Genomic DNA, 19,303 nt, shown 5'->3' on the forward strand with positions numbered 1-19,303 from the left:
ATATATATATATATATGTACATATATGTCATGTGCATCCTAGATGCCATGGACATTCTCAGGGCTAGATCCAGAAAAGGCAACCAGATAAAGAGTATGAACCCAGTAGAAGAACCAGGATGATGGAGCACAGAGCACAGAGCACAGAGCACAGAGCACTGATGGCAATGTAAACTGGAGCAGGGCTTGGAGAGCAAGAGGAAAAGCCTGTCGGCTGTACCACAAGGGAGTCGGCTGTACCAGAGGTGGAGGCGGCTGAACCAAGTTGAAGGGGGGTTGCAGGCGCATCATCGAAAACAAGCATTAATGACCAGTCGGCTGAATTAAATAAACTTTAATGAAAATATGACTGGCCTGCAGTCGGCCAGCATAAAGGGGGTCCAAGACCCATATAAAAAGGCCCAAGTGCTCCTCATTGAATTCATTCAATCCCACTAGGGGTTTGGATCCTTAGAGGTCCCATAGGGGACAGATTTTAGGGTTAACCACCTTTTTATGAAGGCAGCCAAGGGCTGCAAGATATGTACCTTTTTGTTCCATAGTATATACTGAATTTCCAGCGCTTCTCTCTCTCTCTCTACTCTCTCTCTACCTGCGTTTTTGCATCAGATGGTGCGTTTTTGCATCAGAAGGCTTCCAAGAGTGTTTAGGGTTGAAAGAAGACTACCCAGAGCTTCCGCATGTTACATTGGTATCAGAGCATCAGACTGAGCAAAGCTAAACACTGATTCAGTCCCAGATGATGGTGTACAGGTCCAAGGTACAGGAAAGTACACGGATTCAAAGCCCAAGGCGAGGAGCACAGAAGCGGGAAGAACTCCCAGGAGGTTTGTTGGTGGTGTTCCACAGTGCCAGATGGGGATGGCAGTTCCGTGAGCCAGATAGGTTCTCAGGTAACGGTCCCAAGGGAGGTTGATCCTCCAAGGGTGGTGTGAGAGTGCCAGACTCAGTTCCAGGAATGAAGACCAAGATAGTGTTCAGAGTCAGGGCAGGAATGGATTGTGGACTTTATGGAACCAGATGCATAGATCTTCGTCTGAGACAGAGTGGTTTGGAGAACAGACCGGATTTTTAGAGAAAAGGGTTTGCCAGGGATGTATGGATGGATGGATGACAGAGGGACTTCGGAACAGGATTGGGATGATGACAGTCATCCAAGAGCAGGTTGGATTCCCGTCATCAAGTTTAGCAGAGGGGGATGTCATGTGCATCCTAGATGCCATGGACATTCTCAGGGCTAGATCCAGAAAAGGCAACCAGATAAAGAGTATGAACCCAGTAGAAGAACCAGGATGATGGAGCACAGAGCACAGAGCACAGAGCACTGATGGCAGTGTAAACTGGAGCAGGGCTTGGAGAGCAAGAGGAAAAGCCTGTCGGCTGTACCACAAGGGAGTCGGCTGTACCAGAGGTGGAGGCGGCTGAACCAAGTTGAAGGGGGGCTGCAGGCGCATCATCGAAAACAAGCATTAATGACCAGTCGGCTGAATTAAATAAACTTTAATGAAAATATGACTGGCCAGCAGTCGGCCAGCATAAAGGGGGTCCAAGACCCATATAAAAAGGCCCAAGTGCTCCTCATTGAATTCATTCAATCCCACTAGGGGTTTGGATCCTTAGAGGTCCCATAGGGGACAGATTTTAGGGTTAACCACCTTTTTATGAAGGCAGCCAAGGGCTGCAAGATATGTATCTTTTTGTTCCATAGTATATACTGAATTTCCAGCACTTCTCTCTCTCTCTCTCTCTACTCTCTCTCTACCTGCGTTTTTGCATCAGATGGTGCGTTTTTGCATCAGAAGGCTTCCAAGAGTGTTTAGGGCTGAAAGAAGACTACCCAGAGCTTCCGCGTGTTTCAATATATATATATATATATATATATATATATATATATATATATATGTATGTATGTATGTATGTATGTATGTATGTACATATATACATGTATACATATATATATATATATATATATATATATATATATATATATATATATATATATATATATATATATGTACAGAGAGAGAGAGAGAGAGAGAGAGAGAGAGAGAGAGAGAGAGAGAGAGAGAGAGAGAGAGATTTTATTAACCTCTTCCAAAAGACCGAACTCGGCCTATGAGACAAGTCGGTGTACCTGTATGGGGTATCCTCTGTCATCCCAACAAAATGAAAAAGTACTGAACTAAAAGGCTGAATCTGGGTGTGCAATAAGTACAATGAGTGGGGGAGGGGATGGAGCTCTACTACTAGGAGAATGCAAAGCTATATGCATGCAGTATACGATCATGATATGCAACCTAGCTAGCTCCATCCTGTACCATACTGGGGGTATAAAATGGTATACATCAATGAAGGGGGTGTCCACAACTCCCTGAAGAACATGCCTGGGTCTCGAGCCAATCGCTCTGCACCCTCTCTGTGAAACTGAGCTCTGATCTCTGTCATCTCTCTCTGGTATAGGCGTGGTGTCCGAAAGCCATGTGTCCTCTGTCTACGGGCTCTGAGTGTCTCTGCTCTCTGGAGAGTAATGAACCTGTCGTGTAGGGGCTGGGAGTGGGATGGATCTCTAAAAAAATGTAGTAATCTGTGTCTGTCGTCCCCCCTCTAGAGCTGTCTGAGCCTGTTATGATGTCTCTCTATGACGCTGTATGTCTAGAATGAATCTCTCCAGTATGCGGCGCTGGTCTGCTGCCTCAAAGATCTGGCGTAGGGAATGTGGCTCTCTGAATAAAATGGGATATCTCTCTCTGATGGCTGTATATGCTCTGCATCTGCATACATAATGCTCCTCACTCTCCACCTCTCTGCACAATCTGCATACTCTCTCCTCTCGGGGGATCCGTGCTGCTCTGCCAATCTCGATCTCCAATCGTTGTGATGAAACTCTAAGCTGACCAATAGCCACTCGGGAGCCGTGTAGTAAAAAGCCCTCCATGTATCTAGGCCTCTCTATAAATCCAGCATCAGTGATACTCATGAAGTGATCTCTGTAGTATAGCATTTTTAGTGGAAGAGGCTGTGTAGGTGATATCCATGTCTCTCGTGTATAGAGCTGCCATAGGTCCTGTCTCGATACTCTGTTCCTCTCACTATGAGAGAGACGGATATGTGGTGCATCCCTGTCATACTGGAATGGTGGTAGATGATCCATGTCTAGGCCATGCTGTGAGAACCAATGTGTGACCTGTGCATACCATGATCCTCTATCTCCTGCCTCAGCCAGTTGTCTAGATGCCTCAAAAGCTCTGTATGACAATCTGTCCTGTGGCATCTCTCTGAATCTGTCTAGCAGGCATATAGTCTGGAATATGGCCTCTACCATCATAGGAGGCGCAGCAAAATTTGCTTGGATAATGTCATGAGGAACTGACGGTTTGCTGCGTATCATGCGTGCCATCATGAGGGCCTGTGGTCTCTCTATCTGTGTCCACCAATGGGTAGCAAGGCTTGGCGCCCATACTGCTGCTCCATACATCAGTGCCGGTGTGACTAATGTGTCAAATAGCCACCCCTTCGTCCGGGCTCCTGAAAATGCACCTGGTGGCACAGTCTCTCTTGCATAGCCAATGCTGCATATCCTCGTGTCAATCTAGCTCTGGCTGTGAAGCGTGTGGCTGCTAGAGAGAAGGTAACGAGAGAGAGACTAGAGTGTGTATGTATGAGCCTTGAGGGAGGGGGGAAAATCCAAACAGGTGGCTTGTAACGCCAGCGGGGGGTACCCGTGTGTAGGGTATAGAAGGGGCCGGTGCGCCAAGTGGTGTGAAAGGCCTGGCGCCGCAAGATCGCCGCATTCGAGTCGCCCCGGATGCGGTCATACTGTCCTCGCAGGGTGTGGATCGACTCTTGCCAAATCCCCCGAACAGTCTCTGCTGGTGGCTCCAGTCTCCCCAAAAAGGCCCCGAAACACCGGGTTCTCCAGGTGAACCATATGGTGAGGCTGCGGAGGAGCTCCCATCGTAGATCCCTCTCCTGTGTCCAGCCGACGGACGAGAAATCCGGTGAAGGAACAAGGCGAGGCTGGCCCCTAATGAATCTGATGGCCTGGCTGTCCTGCTCCGTCTCGTATCCCAGAGCAGGCCCTGACGAAGTCGACCAAGCAGCGGCACCCCACGTATACATGCCCTCTGGAGAGAGGGGGGCCAAAATGCGCAGCATCCTCAGCCAAATCTGCTGCGCCTGTGGACAGTCCCATAGGCAATGTCTCCAATGGGTGGCCGCATCGGACGCAGGCCGCTGGAAGACCACTGTAGACAAGCCAGGTGCCAATTGCAGAGCCCCTGTGGGCAACCAGTCACTGGAAAGTCGAGATCTTGCGTGCCTGTCAGCTAGCCCAGAGCCTGGTCCAAAAATCCTCCAGGAACTTCTGTGAGAGTCCCTGTAGCCGCCAATGCTCCGATGCAGCTGGAGAGACCATCCTCCTCGCAGACAAAATTTGCCTCCCCAACCGAACAGTGTACTGGAAAAAGGTGATCTCTGTGGCCTCGAGGGACGCATAAGGGTCATGCCACTCGTACTCGCTAGGGTCCCACTGGAGCCGGGTCAAGGGGCGCGCAGCATATGCCCATATGCGCCAATCAGAGTCCACATCTGCAGGGTCTGGATCAATATGCCACTTCCGGGAAGCGGCGGCCACTACCCGTATCCTCTGAAAGATGCACTCTGCAACCAAAGGCGACTCCGCCTCCACTCTCTGAAGTCTGCCCTCATCTTGGATCTCATAGTAGAGGCATCTACCATCTTCAGTGCAAGCTCTGACAGCAATCAGGATCTCCAACTGTGTAAAGGCTCCCATCCACCGTGGGGCCGTTGGCTCGAAAGGCGTGAACCACTCCTCAGTGAGTGCCTCCTGAATGTCATCCCTCATAATCAGCCCCCCTCTGAAGTGACTCAGCCTCTCCACTTGGATCTCCTCTCCACGTGGCTCTCCTCTGGGAGACTGCAGAAGGCTTGCCAGTCTCCAAAACTGCGTGCTGGGCCTGCCGCGCCAATGGTCCCCAGGCTAGACGAGGCCGAGAACCCAGCATATGACCCTGCTCTCTGCGTACCGCGGGGCTCCAGATGAGCGGCTGTCTGGCCCGCTCCTCATCACAAGTAGGAGGTCTCTGAGAAAGCCCCGGTCTCAGCAGCTCCCAAGCTCGCAGGATGCTCAAGGCAAATCTGTCTTCCTCCCATCCTCTACTGAGGCTTGTCCTCCTCATCTCTATGAAGATCCATCGTATCTCTGGTGCCCAAGTGCCCCCTGCTGGGGGAGCCCTAGTCTGCAGTCCTCGTTGAAAAAGAAGCTCCTTCCAAGGCTCAGCGCCTGGAAGCAACCCCCGAACAATAAGCTTCCCCAATAAGGCTCTACTCTGATCAACTGGATCTATAATGCGCTAGCCCCCCTGGGCGAGCGGAAGAGTAATAACTGCCCAAGCAACCTTAGCCCGGGCCGGTTGACCATCCCGCCCAGACCAAAGAAAGTTCCTGATCAGCCTTTGTACTTGGCTGATGCAAGAACTTGAGAAGATCCAGCAAGACGTGATGTACCACATAGTCGCTAAAAGCACCTGATTTGTCACCACCACCCTCCCAGCCAAGGATAGCCGAGCTATACTCCAATACAAAAGCTTCTTCCGAATGCTCAGAAGAAGCGGGGCGATCTGCTGCTCAGGTGACAAATCGATCTGCTGCTCAGGTGACAAATCAAGTCCAATCTCGCATCCCAAATACCGCACTGTTGTGCCAGGAGGAATCCATCTAAAACCCGGGTCTGGGATCCATGCCGGAGCGGGAGCGCTACTGATCCAAAAGGCCACTGTCTTCGGCCAATTGATCAATGCTCCCGAAGTTGCACCGAAAACCTGTAGCGACAGCTCTGCCCTCTCAAGATTGGCCTCTTGGCCATGCAAAAACAATCCCGTGTCATCAGCAAACTCAGAATCGAGTAGGTCCTCACCCCGGACTGGGAGCTGGAGTCCTCTCAAACCAACCTCCTCTGCTGTCAGATACATGCTCATAGCCTCAGCAAAGAAGAGAAAAAGAAACGGGGCGAGAGGGCACCCTTGACGGACTGATTTGGTCAACTCAAAACTCGGCCCCCGTCCTCCTACCAGCAGCACCACCTGGCTAACGCTGTGGAATATAGAGCCGCCACTCCTCGAATCCAGACTGGCTCAAAACCCAGGCGAAGCATAGTTCCCTCTAAGAAACCCCAAACGACTCTATCGTATGCCTTCTCAAAATCGAGAAGCATCACGACCAGGTTCTCACCGAGAAATCTAGCTCGGGCCGTCGCCTCCCAGAAGGTGAAAATGTTGTCAAGGATACTGCGCTCCTTGACGAATTCTATCTGGGTAGCATGAATTAGCTCCCCAAGGAAGGGCTGGATCCTCAAACTCAAGGCCTTTGCCAGGACCTTGTAGACAGCATTGAGGATCGTAATAGGTCTCCAATGCCGAATATCATCTGACACTCCCTCCCCCTTGGGGATAAGAAAGATCAAGCCCTCTGAAAAGCTCTGTGGCATCACCCCAGTGTCCAAAACATACTGAAAGCCCCTGCGGAGGCCTGGCCCCAAAAGGTCCCAATAGCGCATAAAAAAGGCAGGCGTCAATCCGTCCTCCCCAGGGCAACTATGGCGCGGAAGGACTCTCAAAGCCTCAACAAGCTCATCCTCTGAAAGAGGCTCACCCAGAACTGTACGCATACGATCTGTGACCCTCCTCTGCACATGGGCCCACACAATCTGTCTGCAAGCATCACGTGCCTCCGTGGCTGGCTCCGCTGAAAGCAGGTCTCTATAGAACTCAGTGGCAATGGCTCTAATCTCCCCGGCCTCAGTGGCTAACGATCCGTCCTGCCTCGTGAGCTAGCGTACTCCTGCTCGAGCATGGCGGGGTCCGGTAATCTCAAAGAACTCCCCAGTCACTCTATCACCAAGCTGCCTCCACTGAGAGGCCTGGCGATGATAGTAGAACTCATGTCTCTGCTCCTCTGCCTCTCTAACCTCCTGGCGTGCCTGGCTCAGCTGGGACGCCACCCACTCACATGTAGGCTGCTGCTCCTGAAGGCGGTGGAGCGAAGCAAGGCTACGTCTCAAGCGACGCTCCCGCTCTCGTGTCTCTCCCAGCGGTGTCAAGGCTACAGCGTGCAAAAAAGAGCTGAGCTCGATGAGTCCCTGGGCACATTGGCCTGTTGCATCCAGGTCAGAGCTCTGGCTATCATGCCATATCCTCTCAATGTCCTCAGAAAGACTGGGATCTGTAAGTATCCTCTCTGGGATCCTCAACTGCAAGCTGGTCTCCCGTGTCCTCTCCTTAAGTGTCAAAATAACTGGCGCATGGTCTGAAAAAGAGGTGCCAGCGAGAATGCCAATGGAGCCCCCACGCTCCCTGAACCTGTCGCCCACATAGAAGCGATCAATCCGTGATAGATTAGTCCCTCCCTGCCGGCGATCCGACCGAGAAAAACTAAGACTGTCCTGAGAGCGGGAAAAAGCCTCATGCTGCCATGCATCAGTGATCCGCAGTGTCATGCAAAATCGCTCCCAAGCCGCAAGCTCCGTGCCGTGCACTGTAACATGACTGCCTCCCACCCTATCGGCCGGGTCCTCAAGCATGTTGAAGTCTCCCCCGACACACCAATGTGCGGCGGCCTCGGGCAATGCATATGTAACAAGGGGTTAGAACTCTGCTCTGGCACTAGCATGGTTGGGCGCATAGACATTGAGCACGCCAGAGAGGTGATCGTGCATCCTCAGAATAACACATTGTGCTCTACCAGGCACAATGACCCCGCGATCCACAATGGCCTGCCGCCATACATGCGCAATGACCATACATACTCCTCCCTGCCTACCCAAGGGGCCAAACCCTGCAAACCAAAATGTGTCCCATCTACCAGGCATCATCGAACCATATCTCCGAATCCTGCTCTCACTCAAATGGTGTTCTTGCATCATCAGAATATCAATACTGCCCCCAACCAGGCATCTCTGAAGCTCCTGCCTCAAGCAACCACGATAACGTACATAGTGTGCGCCGCCAAGGCCCTGTACATTCCATGAGATGATCCTCATGGATGACCTGATGAGGTGGAGGCTGTCTCAGCCATACGGCGGGCCTTCGCAAGCGGCTTGGATGGAGAATAGTCCCCATCCGAGCGGCTACGAATCTGCCCACCCAGTGTGCTGCAAGAATCTCGGATCAGGCGCCAGTGGCTCTGTCCCATGGCGACTGCCTCCCGCTCAGAGAGAGCAACCTCATGTATGCATACATAACCAGGGTCGCGTGCTAGGTCTGCCACTATGTGAACCACCAAATGTCGAATCCCGGAGGCATCCGCACTCCCGGTATCAAAGAAAAACTCAACTGCCTGAGTCTTCAAAATGCTAAGAGCGAGATCCAGAGTCCACTCCCGGTCGCTAGTGCCACAGAGAGGGAAGGAGAAGGCCACCGTTGAATCAAGTGCCTCCTTCCCTCGGGCCGGAGGTATCACCACATGAACTCTGATGGGTGCTGGCTCATGGGGGCCCTCCGCTCCAAAAAGCCGTGTGAAGGAGTAGTCAAAAGCCTCCGAGCGCTGTCTAGTGTCGAGACTACTCAGCCGACTGCGGATAGAGGATATCTGTGAAGCCCGAATCGGCATGGTAGGTCTCCTCTGTGGTGCTCGAAGGTCTCCTGGGGAGTTGAGGCGAGCGGAGGGGGAGGAGGGGGGGGAGAAGGGGGTGGGGAAGGAGCTGCTGACAAAACGGGAGCGAGAACGGGAGGAGGCGAAGGTGGAAGTGACGCGGGAGGGGGCAACGGGGGAGGGGGGGTGGGGGCGAAGGAGGGGGTGCTGGCATCTCCTGATCCTCAGTCTGCGCTGGGGTCTCCTCCTGGAGGGGAGCAAAGTTGTTCCTCACTGGAACCCAGTGATGCTGAGACTGTGACTGTTGCTGCATTGGTCTCTGGGCATGTTGCTGTGGGTGTCTCCCTCTACGGCACCCCTGTCCAGGGTGCCAATCCGAGGTCTCTGTGGGCTGAGCAGGTGTCCCAGAGGCTGCCTGCCGAGCCGCATCTGTGGGCGGGCCATCGGGGGCCTGCTACCTGCGGTGAAGGTCGGGGTCTCCTGCGAGGGTAGGCCTTTGCCAGGTGGCCGACCCGCCTGCATATAAAACACTGGTTCGGGAGCCCCGAAAACTCCACTCTCTGATCGATCCACCCCCCCTATCCTAGGTAGCTGAATGACCTTCGGAAGGGAGGAGATGTCAAGAACCAAAACTCTGACCGAAGGTAGGCCAGCTGCTCTAGCCACCACTGAAGCTGCTGTGGGGCCAATCTCAAGCACCGAGCCCACCAATGCTCCTATCCTAGAAAGGAGCGGAAGGTACTCGCGGCGGAGTCCAGGGAAGCAAACTGTGACATGGAATAGGCGCTCTCCCTGCTCGGCCGCTGCTGGGTCGAAGCCATGCTGCCAAGGTCTGAAGAAGGCCCGAGCGCCCCTGATGTCAAGGGGACTCATGGCTAGGACCTGGGCCACGCTTTGGGCTGTCTCGAACTCAATTTGGTAGTGTTCGCGGCCCAGTAACTGAACGTCCAGGATCTTGCCCACATCTGCAAGAAGGCGGGCCTATAGAAGATCCCGAATCTCCCCTCTGCTGGGGCGAGTGCCGACTATACGGCAGATGGTGGAATGTGCGTGGAGGCGTTCCACCTCTGCGGCGAGGCTCGCTTCCTCTTCTGGCGAAAGAGAAAGCCTGATAGGGGTATCCTCAGCCAGGGGTGGGTGAGGGGGTTGCGGAAGAGTCCCTCTGAGGTGGGGTGGGAGGAACCTCCATCAGTGTTTGAAGCTTAGTCGAAGGCGAAGTGAAAACGGAGTGTCCTGCAAGAACCGAGCTGCACAAAAGGCGGAGCGGGGAGGGGCGGAGGAGGAAAGGCGGAAGATAGAGGGGGAGGGGGGAGACAGAGGGGAAGGGGCTGAAAACAGAGGGGGGCAAAAAAAAATTAAATAATTTTTTTAAAAAATAAATAATTAAAAAATTGAGAGGGAGGGGCGAAAGGCAAAGTCGACGAAAGGCAGGGGGCGGAGGAAACGCGAAAAAGGGGGGGGGGGAAGGGCAGAGGCAGGCGGAGGGGTCGGGTCGGGGAGGAAGGGGAGAGAGCAGGGGGCGGCGCGGCGCGAAAGAGAAGGGGCAGGGGGCGCGAGAAAACTAGGCGGGGGAGCAGTCGCGAGGGCGGAGAGGACGGGGGCGGGGGGGGGGGGGGGGGGGCGTCTCGCGAGGGCGGGGAGGAGGGTGTGCGAGTAGGGGGGCGAAAGCTTCAGCGGAGCGAGTCGAGATCCTCACAAACGAAGCGTACCCTCATCTCTCGCTAGTTGCGCAGCCTCATCTATAGTACCAAGCTTAGGATTTGGACTCATCTTGATGCTATCCGGATCTACCTCTTGAATGCTAACTTGTTGTCAGTACCAAAAGTATGTGCGTATTGTGCAATAAAACATGCATAAGTTAAACAAGAAAGTGCATGTGCCATGTATCCTCACCTGCTTCGTCGTCCCCAACGTGTGGAGACTCCGCACAAACTTCAACTTTGCCTTGCAATACACTAACTTCTCTAACTGAGAAGTACTCAAACGATTCGGAATCTTGGTGTGTATGAGCGAGTATAAACTCCAATTACACTCACATGCTCCGGCATAGCAATCCTATAGGCATAAGCATTATGTTTATACCATAGAAGTTAGACTGTACTTAACGTTTTGGGACAATGGGATGCACGGCCAAATATCTAAAATTAGTAAGATTACCTGAGATAGAATACGAAGGGCCAAGTGGCACACTTTTGGAAGTCCATGGTAACTATAATTCTGCCACCATGTCAAAGGAGACTTGCAAGTCTCCTTTCACAAAGCAAAAATCCTCGAAAAAGATGGGCCCAAGCTATTCATATAGCTAATCATCTCTTGATCTAACTCCATTTGCTCGTCTTCTGAATATATCTTGTCGACGTATGCATCTCGCGTAGTCAACAAGGTAGCTTGTTGAAATAGCTCATAAAGGATAAAGCAATGCAGCCATCCCATGGATGGGACGACTCATATACGTTCATCTATAGGCAACAATGGCTATAATGTCATCTCGTCTGCGAATAAATCAATATTCAAGAATGAGGCAGTTAGAGAAACCCACCCAAGTTCCCAAAATCCAATTTAGGGTTTACATGTCCTCATTGTAACAATCAAAGAATGTAAGGTTTAGGTGGATAAAATACCGTTGCTATGTAAGCGATGAACAAGCTTTGACATGGGCCTTCATCTCCATGAAAAGAATGGTAGACAAGCCGCAAAGGCGACCCCTCCATGTTGATCATGCGTAGAAGGACAACAATGGCTTGAGAGCCACTGTGATGTTCTGCACCTCTGATGAGAACTGCTCATCAAGCACTTTCCTTTGTAAATACCTTGTGGGCTCAGACTGAGCATGATGCATCAACCTCCATGTAGAATCCACCACTGTATGCAAAAGAGGATGTTGAAGCTTGAACAACCTTTGCAACACAATGTACATGTATGCAAATTGTATCTTCGAGGGACGAACCATGTCCAAAGGGCTATGGCTCCGGAAAATAGCTAGTGCTTGATGCTTCTTGCGAAAGAATGTAGTGATCCGTGTAGCATTGACAACCACATGCTGCACCCATGGAGCTTCCCTATGCCATCCATAATCAAGTCTAAGCAACGGGCTGCATAGGGGGTCCAAACAATGCGGGGGAACTTAGCCTCCACCATCTCTCCCATTGCCTTGTAGTTAGGCGCATTGTCCGTGATAGCCTGTACCACATTATCCATACCCACCTCAATGATTGCTTGTCGAATGTGTGTGAAGATGAACTCGCCAGAAATGCGATCACTTGCCTTCCCAGCATCAACTGCACGTAAGAAGTATGTGCCAAGGCAAGACGGCACAAGGATATTGATGAAGTGTCGTCTGGGGGTATCACTCCAACTGTCAGAGATGATAGTGCATCCAAATTGCTTCCACCCATTTCTCATGGGTACCAGGGCCTTGTCTATTACAGCCTTCTGATCATCCACGACTGTAGTACACATTTTGGTATAGTCAAGGCCTGTCCATGTGTCAGTATGGCCAACTTGTGCGCTAGTCCTAACTATTCTCTTCCATTGGTCAATACGCAATACATTAAAGGAGATATTGCACTCAATGAGAGTGCGTGCTATCTCCATCTCTGCAACCTTCTATCTTTCCTTTACCCATGAATGCGCATTGATGCATGATTGCAAGGTGGATTGCTTTTGCACAGGCTTGGGTACACTTCCTTGTGCACGAGTATCTGCCGCTACATCCACATCCTCCTCATCAGCAAGACGAGTCCTCTTTCTGCTTCCTGATTCCTTTGTTTGTGTTGTATGAGGCATAGAAGAGGGTCGAGTCCCTAAATGACAAGGTAAAGGCTCGAGTCCATCAAGCAATACATCCTCAAAAGTATCCTCATTTGCGGTAGGAGCCATCAACGATCGATCACAAATGATTGCATCCTTCACTTCCATAGGCACATGTTCACATGCACCAATATTCACACTAGTCCCTATCCCTGTCAAGTGACGAATAACACGAGTGATTGTACTTGTGCTTGTCTCCGAACAATACTTTGCCAGTGACGGGTTCTTGTACCGGATTGTCATGGGGTCCTCACTATATTGAGGACATTGGTATGAGCAACCCAATACGCGTTTATTGCGCAAGGCATAGTGTAAGCTAGTTGCTGCAAAGAAATAAAACTGTTGTCAGAGAGCCAGAATATAGACTATGTACAGTGTGAAGAGAGAAATGAAATGATATATTAACGTCTTCAGAAGGCCAAATGACCTATGAGACCAAAAAGGTTACAACAATTGGTGGATCTGATACAATGTCTGTGTAAGAAAAGCTAAAAACAACTAAACAACTAACTGAAACTGAAGCAACTATGAGGAAAAGTACGGTACTAGGAGCTCCTAATGGATAACATCTGGGAGGAAAACTCCAGCAACAAAGGTAAGCATCATACACATCACTATCCAAAGATGTCTCTCATCGGTCGATGGCGGATATCCTCAATGTCCTCCATGGTGAGTACTCTGACTGGATGTCTCCCATGCCGTGCTAGTATGGTCCTGATCCTCTGTTGTAGTCTCCGCCGGTGTCGAGATGGGCCTCTCATCTTGGGGCGCCTGGACCGCCCCAGCGTTATAGCCCGATCAATCAGTGTACCTCTGGTGCGGCTATACTCTGGGGCTAGCTGCAATGCCTGCTGGCCTGACTGCTCAATCTCTGGTCGAAAGAAGTCTGTAATCTGCCTCTGTAGGTGTCTCTCCCTCTCTTATCCCCTCCCTCTCAAGAGACCCTCTCTATGTCTACGAAGCTCCAGCATGTATAATCCGAGGCATCTCTGATCCTGGTATTTCATGACTCTAGAAAGTGGTGCGAAACCCCCTCTAAACAGGCAGTGAAAACGGCCTCGTATCTCATAATATACTGGACAGTGACATATGTAATGTAACTCTGTCTCTGGCTCCATCTGGCACAGCTGACAAATCCTGGCCTCACCTGGTACTCCTTTGAATCTGCCAGTCTCAATCTCTAGCTGGTGTGAGGATGTGCGCATCTGACCAATAGCACACCGTACCCCATGAGAAAGATGAGTATCCATGTAGCTGGGTCTAATCATAAACCCATCCTGCGTGAGCTGGAGAAGATGATCTCTATAGAAAGCCATCTTCGTACCAAGCTCGTGTGTTGGCTGTATCCACGTCCTCCTAGTGACCAGCTGAATCAAGTCCTGCCTGATAAGTCTGGTAATCTCTGCCCGTGTGAGAGAGAGGGAGGGTGCATCCAGGGAGTACTGAAATGGAGGTAGCCTGTCCATACTAAAGCCATGCAGCTGGAACCAAGCTGTCATCTGTGCATACCAACATGATCCGTCTCCCTGTGATGCCAACTGTCGTGAAGACTCCAGGGCTAAGCGAGCATATCTGTCTCTAGGGAGAGCCCAAGTGCTATGTATAAAGGAGACTGATCGAGTGAGTGCCTCTACTACCAATGGGGGGCAGCCATCTCTGCACGGATAATATCATGTGGTACGGAGGCCTTGGTCCTAATCATCCGGGAAATCATAGAAACCAAGGGCCTCTCCATATGTCTCCATCCATCAGTGCTACCAGCTGGGTTGTGGAATGGGGCTATCATGAGCTTCATGGAGGATTGGCTTCTTTAGGGAGGGGTCCTTAGGAATACATAGCCTGGGTGTTCTTTGACCTTGGCGGGATCTACTCAGATACCATCTTGGGATACAATGAATCCAAGATACTCAATCTGGTTAGTAAAGAAGGTACATTTACTTTTCTTAGCATAGAACTAATGTCTACGCAGAAATTGTAGCACTCTACGCACATGCTCTTATGTTCTTCCACCGACTTGGAGTAGACTAGAATGTCGTAAAAAAATATAAGAACAAATTCAACCAAGTAGGGATATAATATATCTTACATTAGGCGGTTGAAAGGTGCAGAAGCATTGGTTAACCCGAATGACATTACAGTAAACTGATAGTGGCCATAACGGGTATTGAAAGTTATCTTGGTGAAAAGATGCAGGGGAGAAGAGAGCTTGAGCTCTTGCAAGCGCGCGCGCGCGCACACACACAAATCCTACGGAAGAACACACAAGGTGAGAGGCTGAAAATTCTTCTTCTTCTTCACACAATAAAAGAGGTCTACAAAGAAGATAAAGTGACTAACACACATAATAGAGTATATACAAGCGTTCCATAATGTGAACATGCTAAGTGGAGTGGGTAGGTGTGGACTAGTCGGTGTAGTCCAACTGCAGAATCTTTGGCAAAGATATGTCGGTGCTAGCTACCAAATCCGCCAGTGATGTAAATGTCGAATGGTCATGCAAGCGCCTTGTGATTGTCAGTTCATGTTGAGCTTGAGATCTCAATAGTTCTCCTCAAGCTCAACACCAGATTATGAAATCCAAGCATATCTTGAAATCTGTGGAGCTTCTCAGCTCCCAAGGTCTTCGTGAAGATGTCAACGATATGATCTTGTGTTTTGACGTAGGCCAAGTCGATGTCGCTTGCCAAGACTTTCTCCCTGATAAAGTGGTAATGTACTTCAATGTGTTTCGTCCGCGTATGGAAAAGTGGGTTCTTGGCCAATTGTATTTTGCTAAGATTGTCACAATATATGACAACCTTTCTCTCCACATGCAACCCCAAATTAGCAAGTAGCTTGCGTAACCAAGCTATCTCACATGTTGCCACCGTAGCTCCTCTGTACTCTACGAGCTTTATGCTAATGAGAAGAAATTGGAATTTTATTTATACGAGGTTCACTACCTTGGATATATAATCAGTGCTGAAGGCATCCAATTAGACCCTGCGAAGGTGGCAAAGATCCTTAATTGTGGAGATTCCGGAAACAATATATGACATTAGGTCGTTTGTGGGTTTTTACTAGGTATATTCTACCCACATCGATAAGTTTTCTGACGTCTTGGCAGCTCTGAGTGATTTGCTTAAAGGCGTCAAGACTCATAGGCAAAAGTTCAAAATGACCCCTTGGGGTTTGTAGGCTTTTAAGGACCGCAAGGTATGTGAGGCTCCTTGTTTAGCATTAGCCTCCTGGGATGACCTGTTTTAGGTGATCATTGATGTGAGTAACATCGCTATTGAAGCGGTCTTGCAACTGAATGGGCATCTAGTAGCTTTCATGTACCGTAAGCTAATTCTTGCAGAGAAGAACTACTCGCTTTATGACGGGGAACTCCTCGCGGTGACATAGGCCCTGAAGCATTGGAAACGTTTTCTTTATGGGCGCGACTTTCAGGTTTGCACAGATCACCAAGCTTTGCGTTGGCATTGAGACAATGCCAAGTGCAAATTGGAGTGACCGACAACACCGTTGGAGCCAGAATCTCCAGCAGTTTGGTGGTATGATCGAGTATCTGATATGCAACTTATGCAAAAGCATTTTTTCAATGGAATAGAGAAGAGATTGCTTAAAGTGCTTGTAGAAACGATAAAGGAGAGAGAGAGCACATAGCACACTAGATTGGGTCCCAACCACCCTCTTAAGGTCCCCCATCTCTTTCCGAGTTGTATTTGCTTATGTATAGCAAGATGTAAATGAAGTACATGATTGACTTACTGGCTGTGGCTGTCCACTAAACAGTGAACAGAGACATCTTGGGGACTGTTTTGGGCTGAATGGAACCTTTGTTTTGGGGCTGATGTAGGCCAATTATGTGCTGTGCGTTTTGCTCTAGAGATGGCCTTCTTGATGAGCTGTGTTTTAGGGCTACAGGATGGCTGGATATCCTTCTATGCTCTCCTTCAGATGATGAAGATATTGTTGATCTCTATGCTCCCCTTATGCAAGCTATTCAAGGGTCAATTGCCTTCTCATGCTTGGGCTGACCCTTGAGTCCGTAGGGTGCAAAATGATTTATGCCCTTGGCTGGCTGCTCTTCTATAGCGATCCAGGGCTCGGGTTGAACCTAAGATTGCTCTCAAAAGACGTGCCCTTTACATTGGTACCCTCTATCAGCCCAATAATTGGTCCACCTTTGCCCCTTTTTGGTCCACACTAAAGGTGCCCATGGGCTGGCCCATGGCCCCCCAAAGACTAAGGCTTTTGGTTAGATAAATGTCTGCCGTCTGACACTTTGACACGACATATTTGCCTGGGACTAGGGCTGAAAACATGCTCTTGGCCCAAAAGGTGGCTGACTATCCTAGAAGTTGCAGAATGTCTGTAGCACCCTAGGACAATGGTGCACGTGACAGATATAGTGATGAAAGTGTAATCGGTCCTTTTACAGTACGCATTCATGCCTTTTTAGTCCCGAATGGAATAAAGGTTTGCTCAGTTTGATGGCTGGTTCTCTCTCCTTCACTTCTGCTTATTCCTGTTAATCAAAGTGTTGCTACGCTAACCTTTTTTCTTTACAATGACTCAGATGATTTCGTTTGAGTCAAGTTGGTTTCAGTCTTTCTAAATTATGGTGATTTATGCTTTGTGATCATAGTCATTGCATTTTTACTCTGGTTGTTCATTGCGTATTTTTTTTTCTATGGAAGACAATGAATCCCTGAGCGATTCTTTTGAAGCCATTTATTTTCTTTCTTTGATGCAGGCATGTGAGCCTTTTAGAATTTCTTATGCAGCTGCATGGGCAAGAGTGTCGTGGACCAGTCTCAACCACACTTTGGGAATCATTGGCTCGTCAAACATAGAAACCACAGATTTTGTGGATACTGTATCAGATGCCTGCGGAAAGAGTAGCGTCCTCTTTGATACCTTGAATCGAAACAATAATTCTCAAGAAGCACTCAAGGTGTTTTGTGAGAGCCTGGAGAGGTGGGCAAGAAGTGGTTTAGCAAGCTCAAAGAAGCCTTTCCCTCACTCACTCCTGCAGCTTTGGTTCAAGGTAGATTTGCAACAATGAGGTAGCCTTGGTTTCATCTGTTCTCAAGATTAAGAATAGGTTATTGGTATTCTTGTATCTTCCTGCAAATGTACTTGTTGTTTAGAGCATAACAAGCTTGTGCTCGGGCACAGAGGGTCTTGGCTATGAAGCTGACTAAGGACAAAGATGCCGGGGAGAACACAATCTGCTTTTTTATCGCTAACCTTGATCCTCCGCTACCACTCGATGCTGCAGGCCTACTTTTGGAAGAGGTAAGCACCTTGCAGGTCAAATCAGTTTTCTGTAACATGATTTCTATTGATGTTTTGTTTTTGCACATCACAAGTATATCTGGATTTGTGAGCGTTTAGTTGTTCCCATAAAAGCTTTCTTTTTCTCAGATTAAAAGATATGAAGTAACTATATCTACCTGTTTGATTCGACCTTTTTTTTTTGGATGCTGTCTCAAAGCTTGATCCAAAAGTATTTTTATAGTATTTCAAAAATCCAACCCTGTATTGGTTGATTTCTAAAACAGTATCTAAAGTTTAAACTAAAGTAGTATTTCATACAGCATCGTTTCCACATTGGGAGAGCCGTAATGGTCAATCAAAGGATATTTCTAGAACAAGCTTGTAAGGCTAATGATATTATAACACTCTACATATTATGTATATCACATAGCTGTTTAGGTATGTCTGTTGAAGTAAACCCTAAGCTATGGAGGCTTTGGCTGTTAGCAGCAGACAGGGAGAGAAGGAGAGAGAGAGATTAATTGCCTGATTAAGCAAGATTTAAAAAAAAACAGAAAAGTCTCAAATTGACCGTTTTAACAATTCGCTATTCATTCTCTTTTGAGTAGGTTTTGATTTGAGCTTCTTCTTTCTTTACATATGCTGATGTAAGGTTCACAGGCTGAGGGAGTGCTCGTGGTGGTAATGACGGCTGCCGTAGCAGATGCACACAGGTGACAGCTTTGCCCTTAGATGGGGTGGAAACTTGGGCATATCATGTTCCAATGTCACCCTACCGACGAGCTGTCGTGAGGACTCCAGGGCAAGCCTCGGGTATCTGTGGGGACTCATCGTGCTGATGCGGTGGAGAGAGAGAGAGAGAGAGAGAGAGAGAGAGAGAGAGAGAGAGAGAGAGTACAAATACACAAAGGTAGAGAGATTCACACAATTGAATGATGTGATAGTTGCTCGATTAATTCCATGAAGTACAAGTACCTTTATTAAGTACAAAGGTTGCCTCAGTGACATCACTGCTTAGATCAACTACTCACAAGTATCTAGATATTATTCAAAACCCCCCTAAGAGGTGGTTCACATACTCACATAGTTTCTCACTCTTGAATTCACACACAAACTCAAAGGTAAGACCTTGATTCCCAACATGTCTAGTGGAAGGCCACTTGATATTTTGTTGTCAATCAAAGGAGAATTGGCCGACTGGCTCGTGGCCAGCAGTGAGGGCTTGTGACTCAGAGAGGGGAGGTCCTTAGTTGAAATCCCCACAGGCCGCCAATGCTATTGTGGTTGCCCTTTTGTATTATGGTTGCACTTCGACCACAATTTGTAATGCCTTTAGGCGGGAAGACCAAGCCGTCTTAAGGTGGTACCAAAACTGTGCGACTACAGAAGTATCTACTTAGTAGAAATGGTAAAACAAGCTGCTAAGGTACTTGCAGCAGGGAGCAAATCTTTTGACATCTGTATTGGATGTCAAAAGATGCATAGTCCTATCTGGCGGAGATTTCCTTCAATGTCTTTATACAGAGATCAATATATATTTTTGGTGGTTACAGGAGCTTTTGTTCTATCATGGAGATTTCTTCAATGTTTTAATGCGGAGATCGATATATATTTTTGGT

The 19,303-nt window shown here is 49.0% G+C and overlaps 1 protein-coding gene across 3 annotated transcripts in view; it reads left to right on the forward strand.

Annotated features, from left to right (window-relative positions):
• The window catches only part of LOC147638101 (separase-like), a 54,940-nt gene that overhangs the window by 27,969 nt on the left and 7,668 nt on the right, over window positions 1-19,303 (forward strand). For all 3 annotated transcript variants that reach the window (XR_015265806.1, XM_086797998.1, XM_086797999.1), the window contains exons 8-9: window positions 17,158-17,451; window positions 17,583-17,702. Coding sequence is in view for 2 of the 3 variants with exons in the window: in XM_086797998.1 (XP_086654124.1) it covers window positions 17,158-17,451; window positions 17,583-17,702 (414 nt within the window). In the remaining variant the exon portion in view is untranslated. The remainder of the gene's footprint in view (window positions 1-17,157; window positions 17,452-17,582; window positions 17,703-19,303) is intronic.

The sequence above is a fragment of the Cibotium barometz genome, chromosome 5 (genome assembly GCF_041138505.1).
Source record: "Cibotium barometz isolate CiBa-2024 chromosome 5, ASM4113850v1, whole genome shotgun sequence".
Taxonomy (NCBI): Eukaryota; Viridiplantae; Streptophyta; class Polypodiopsida; order Cyatheales; family Cibotiaceae; genus Cibotium; species Cibotium barometz.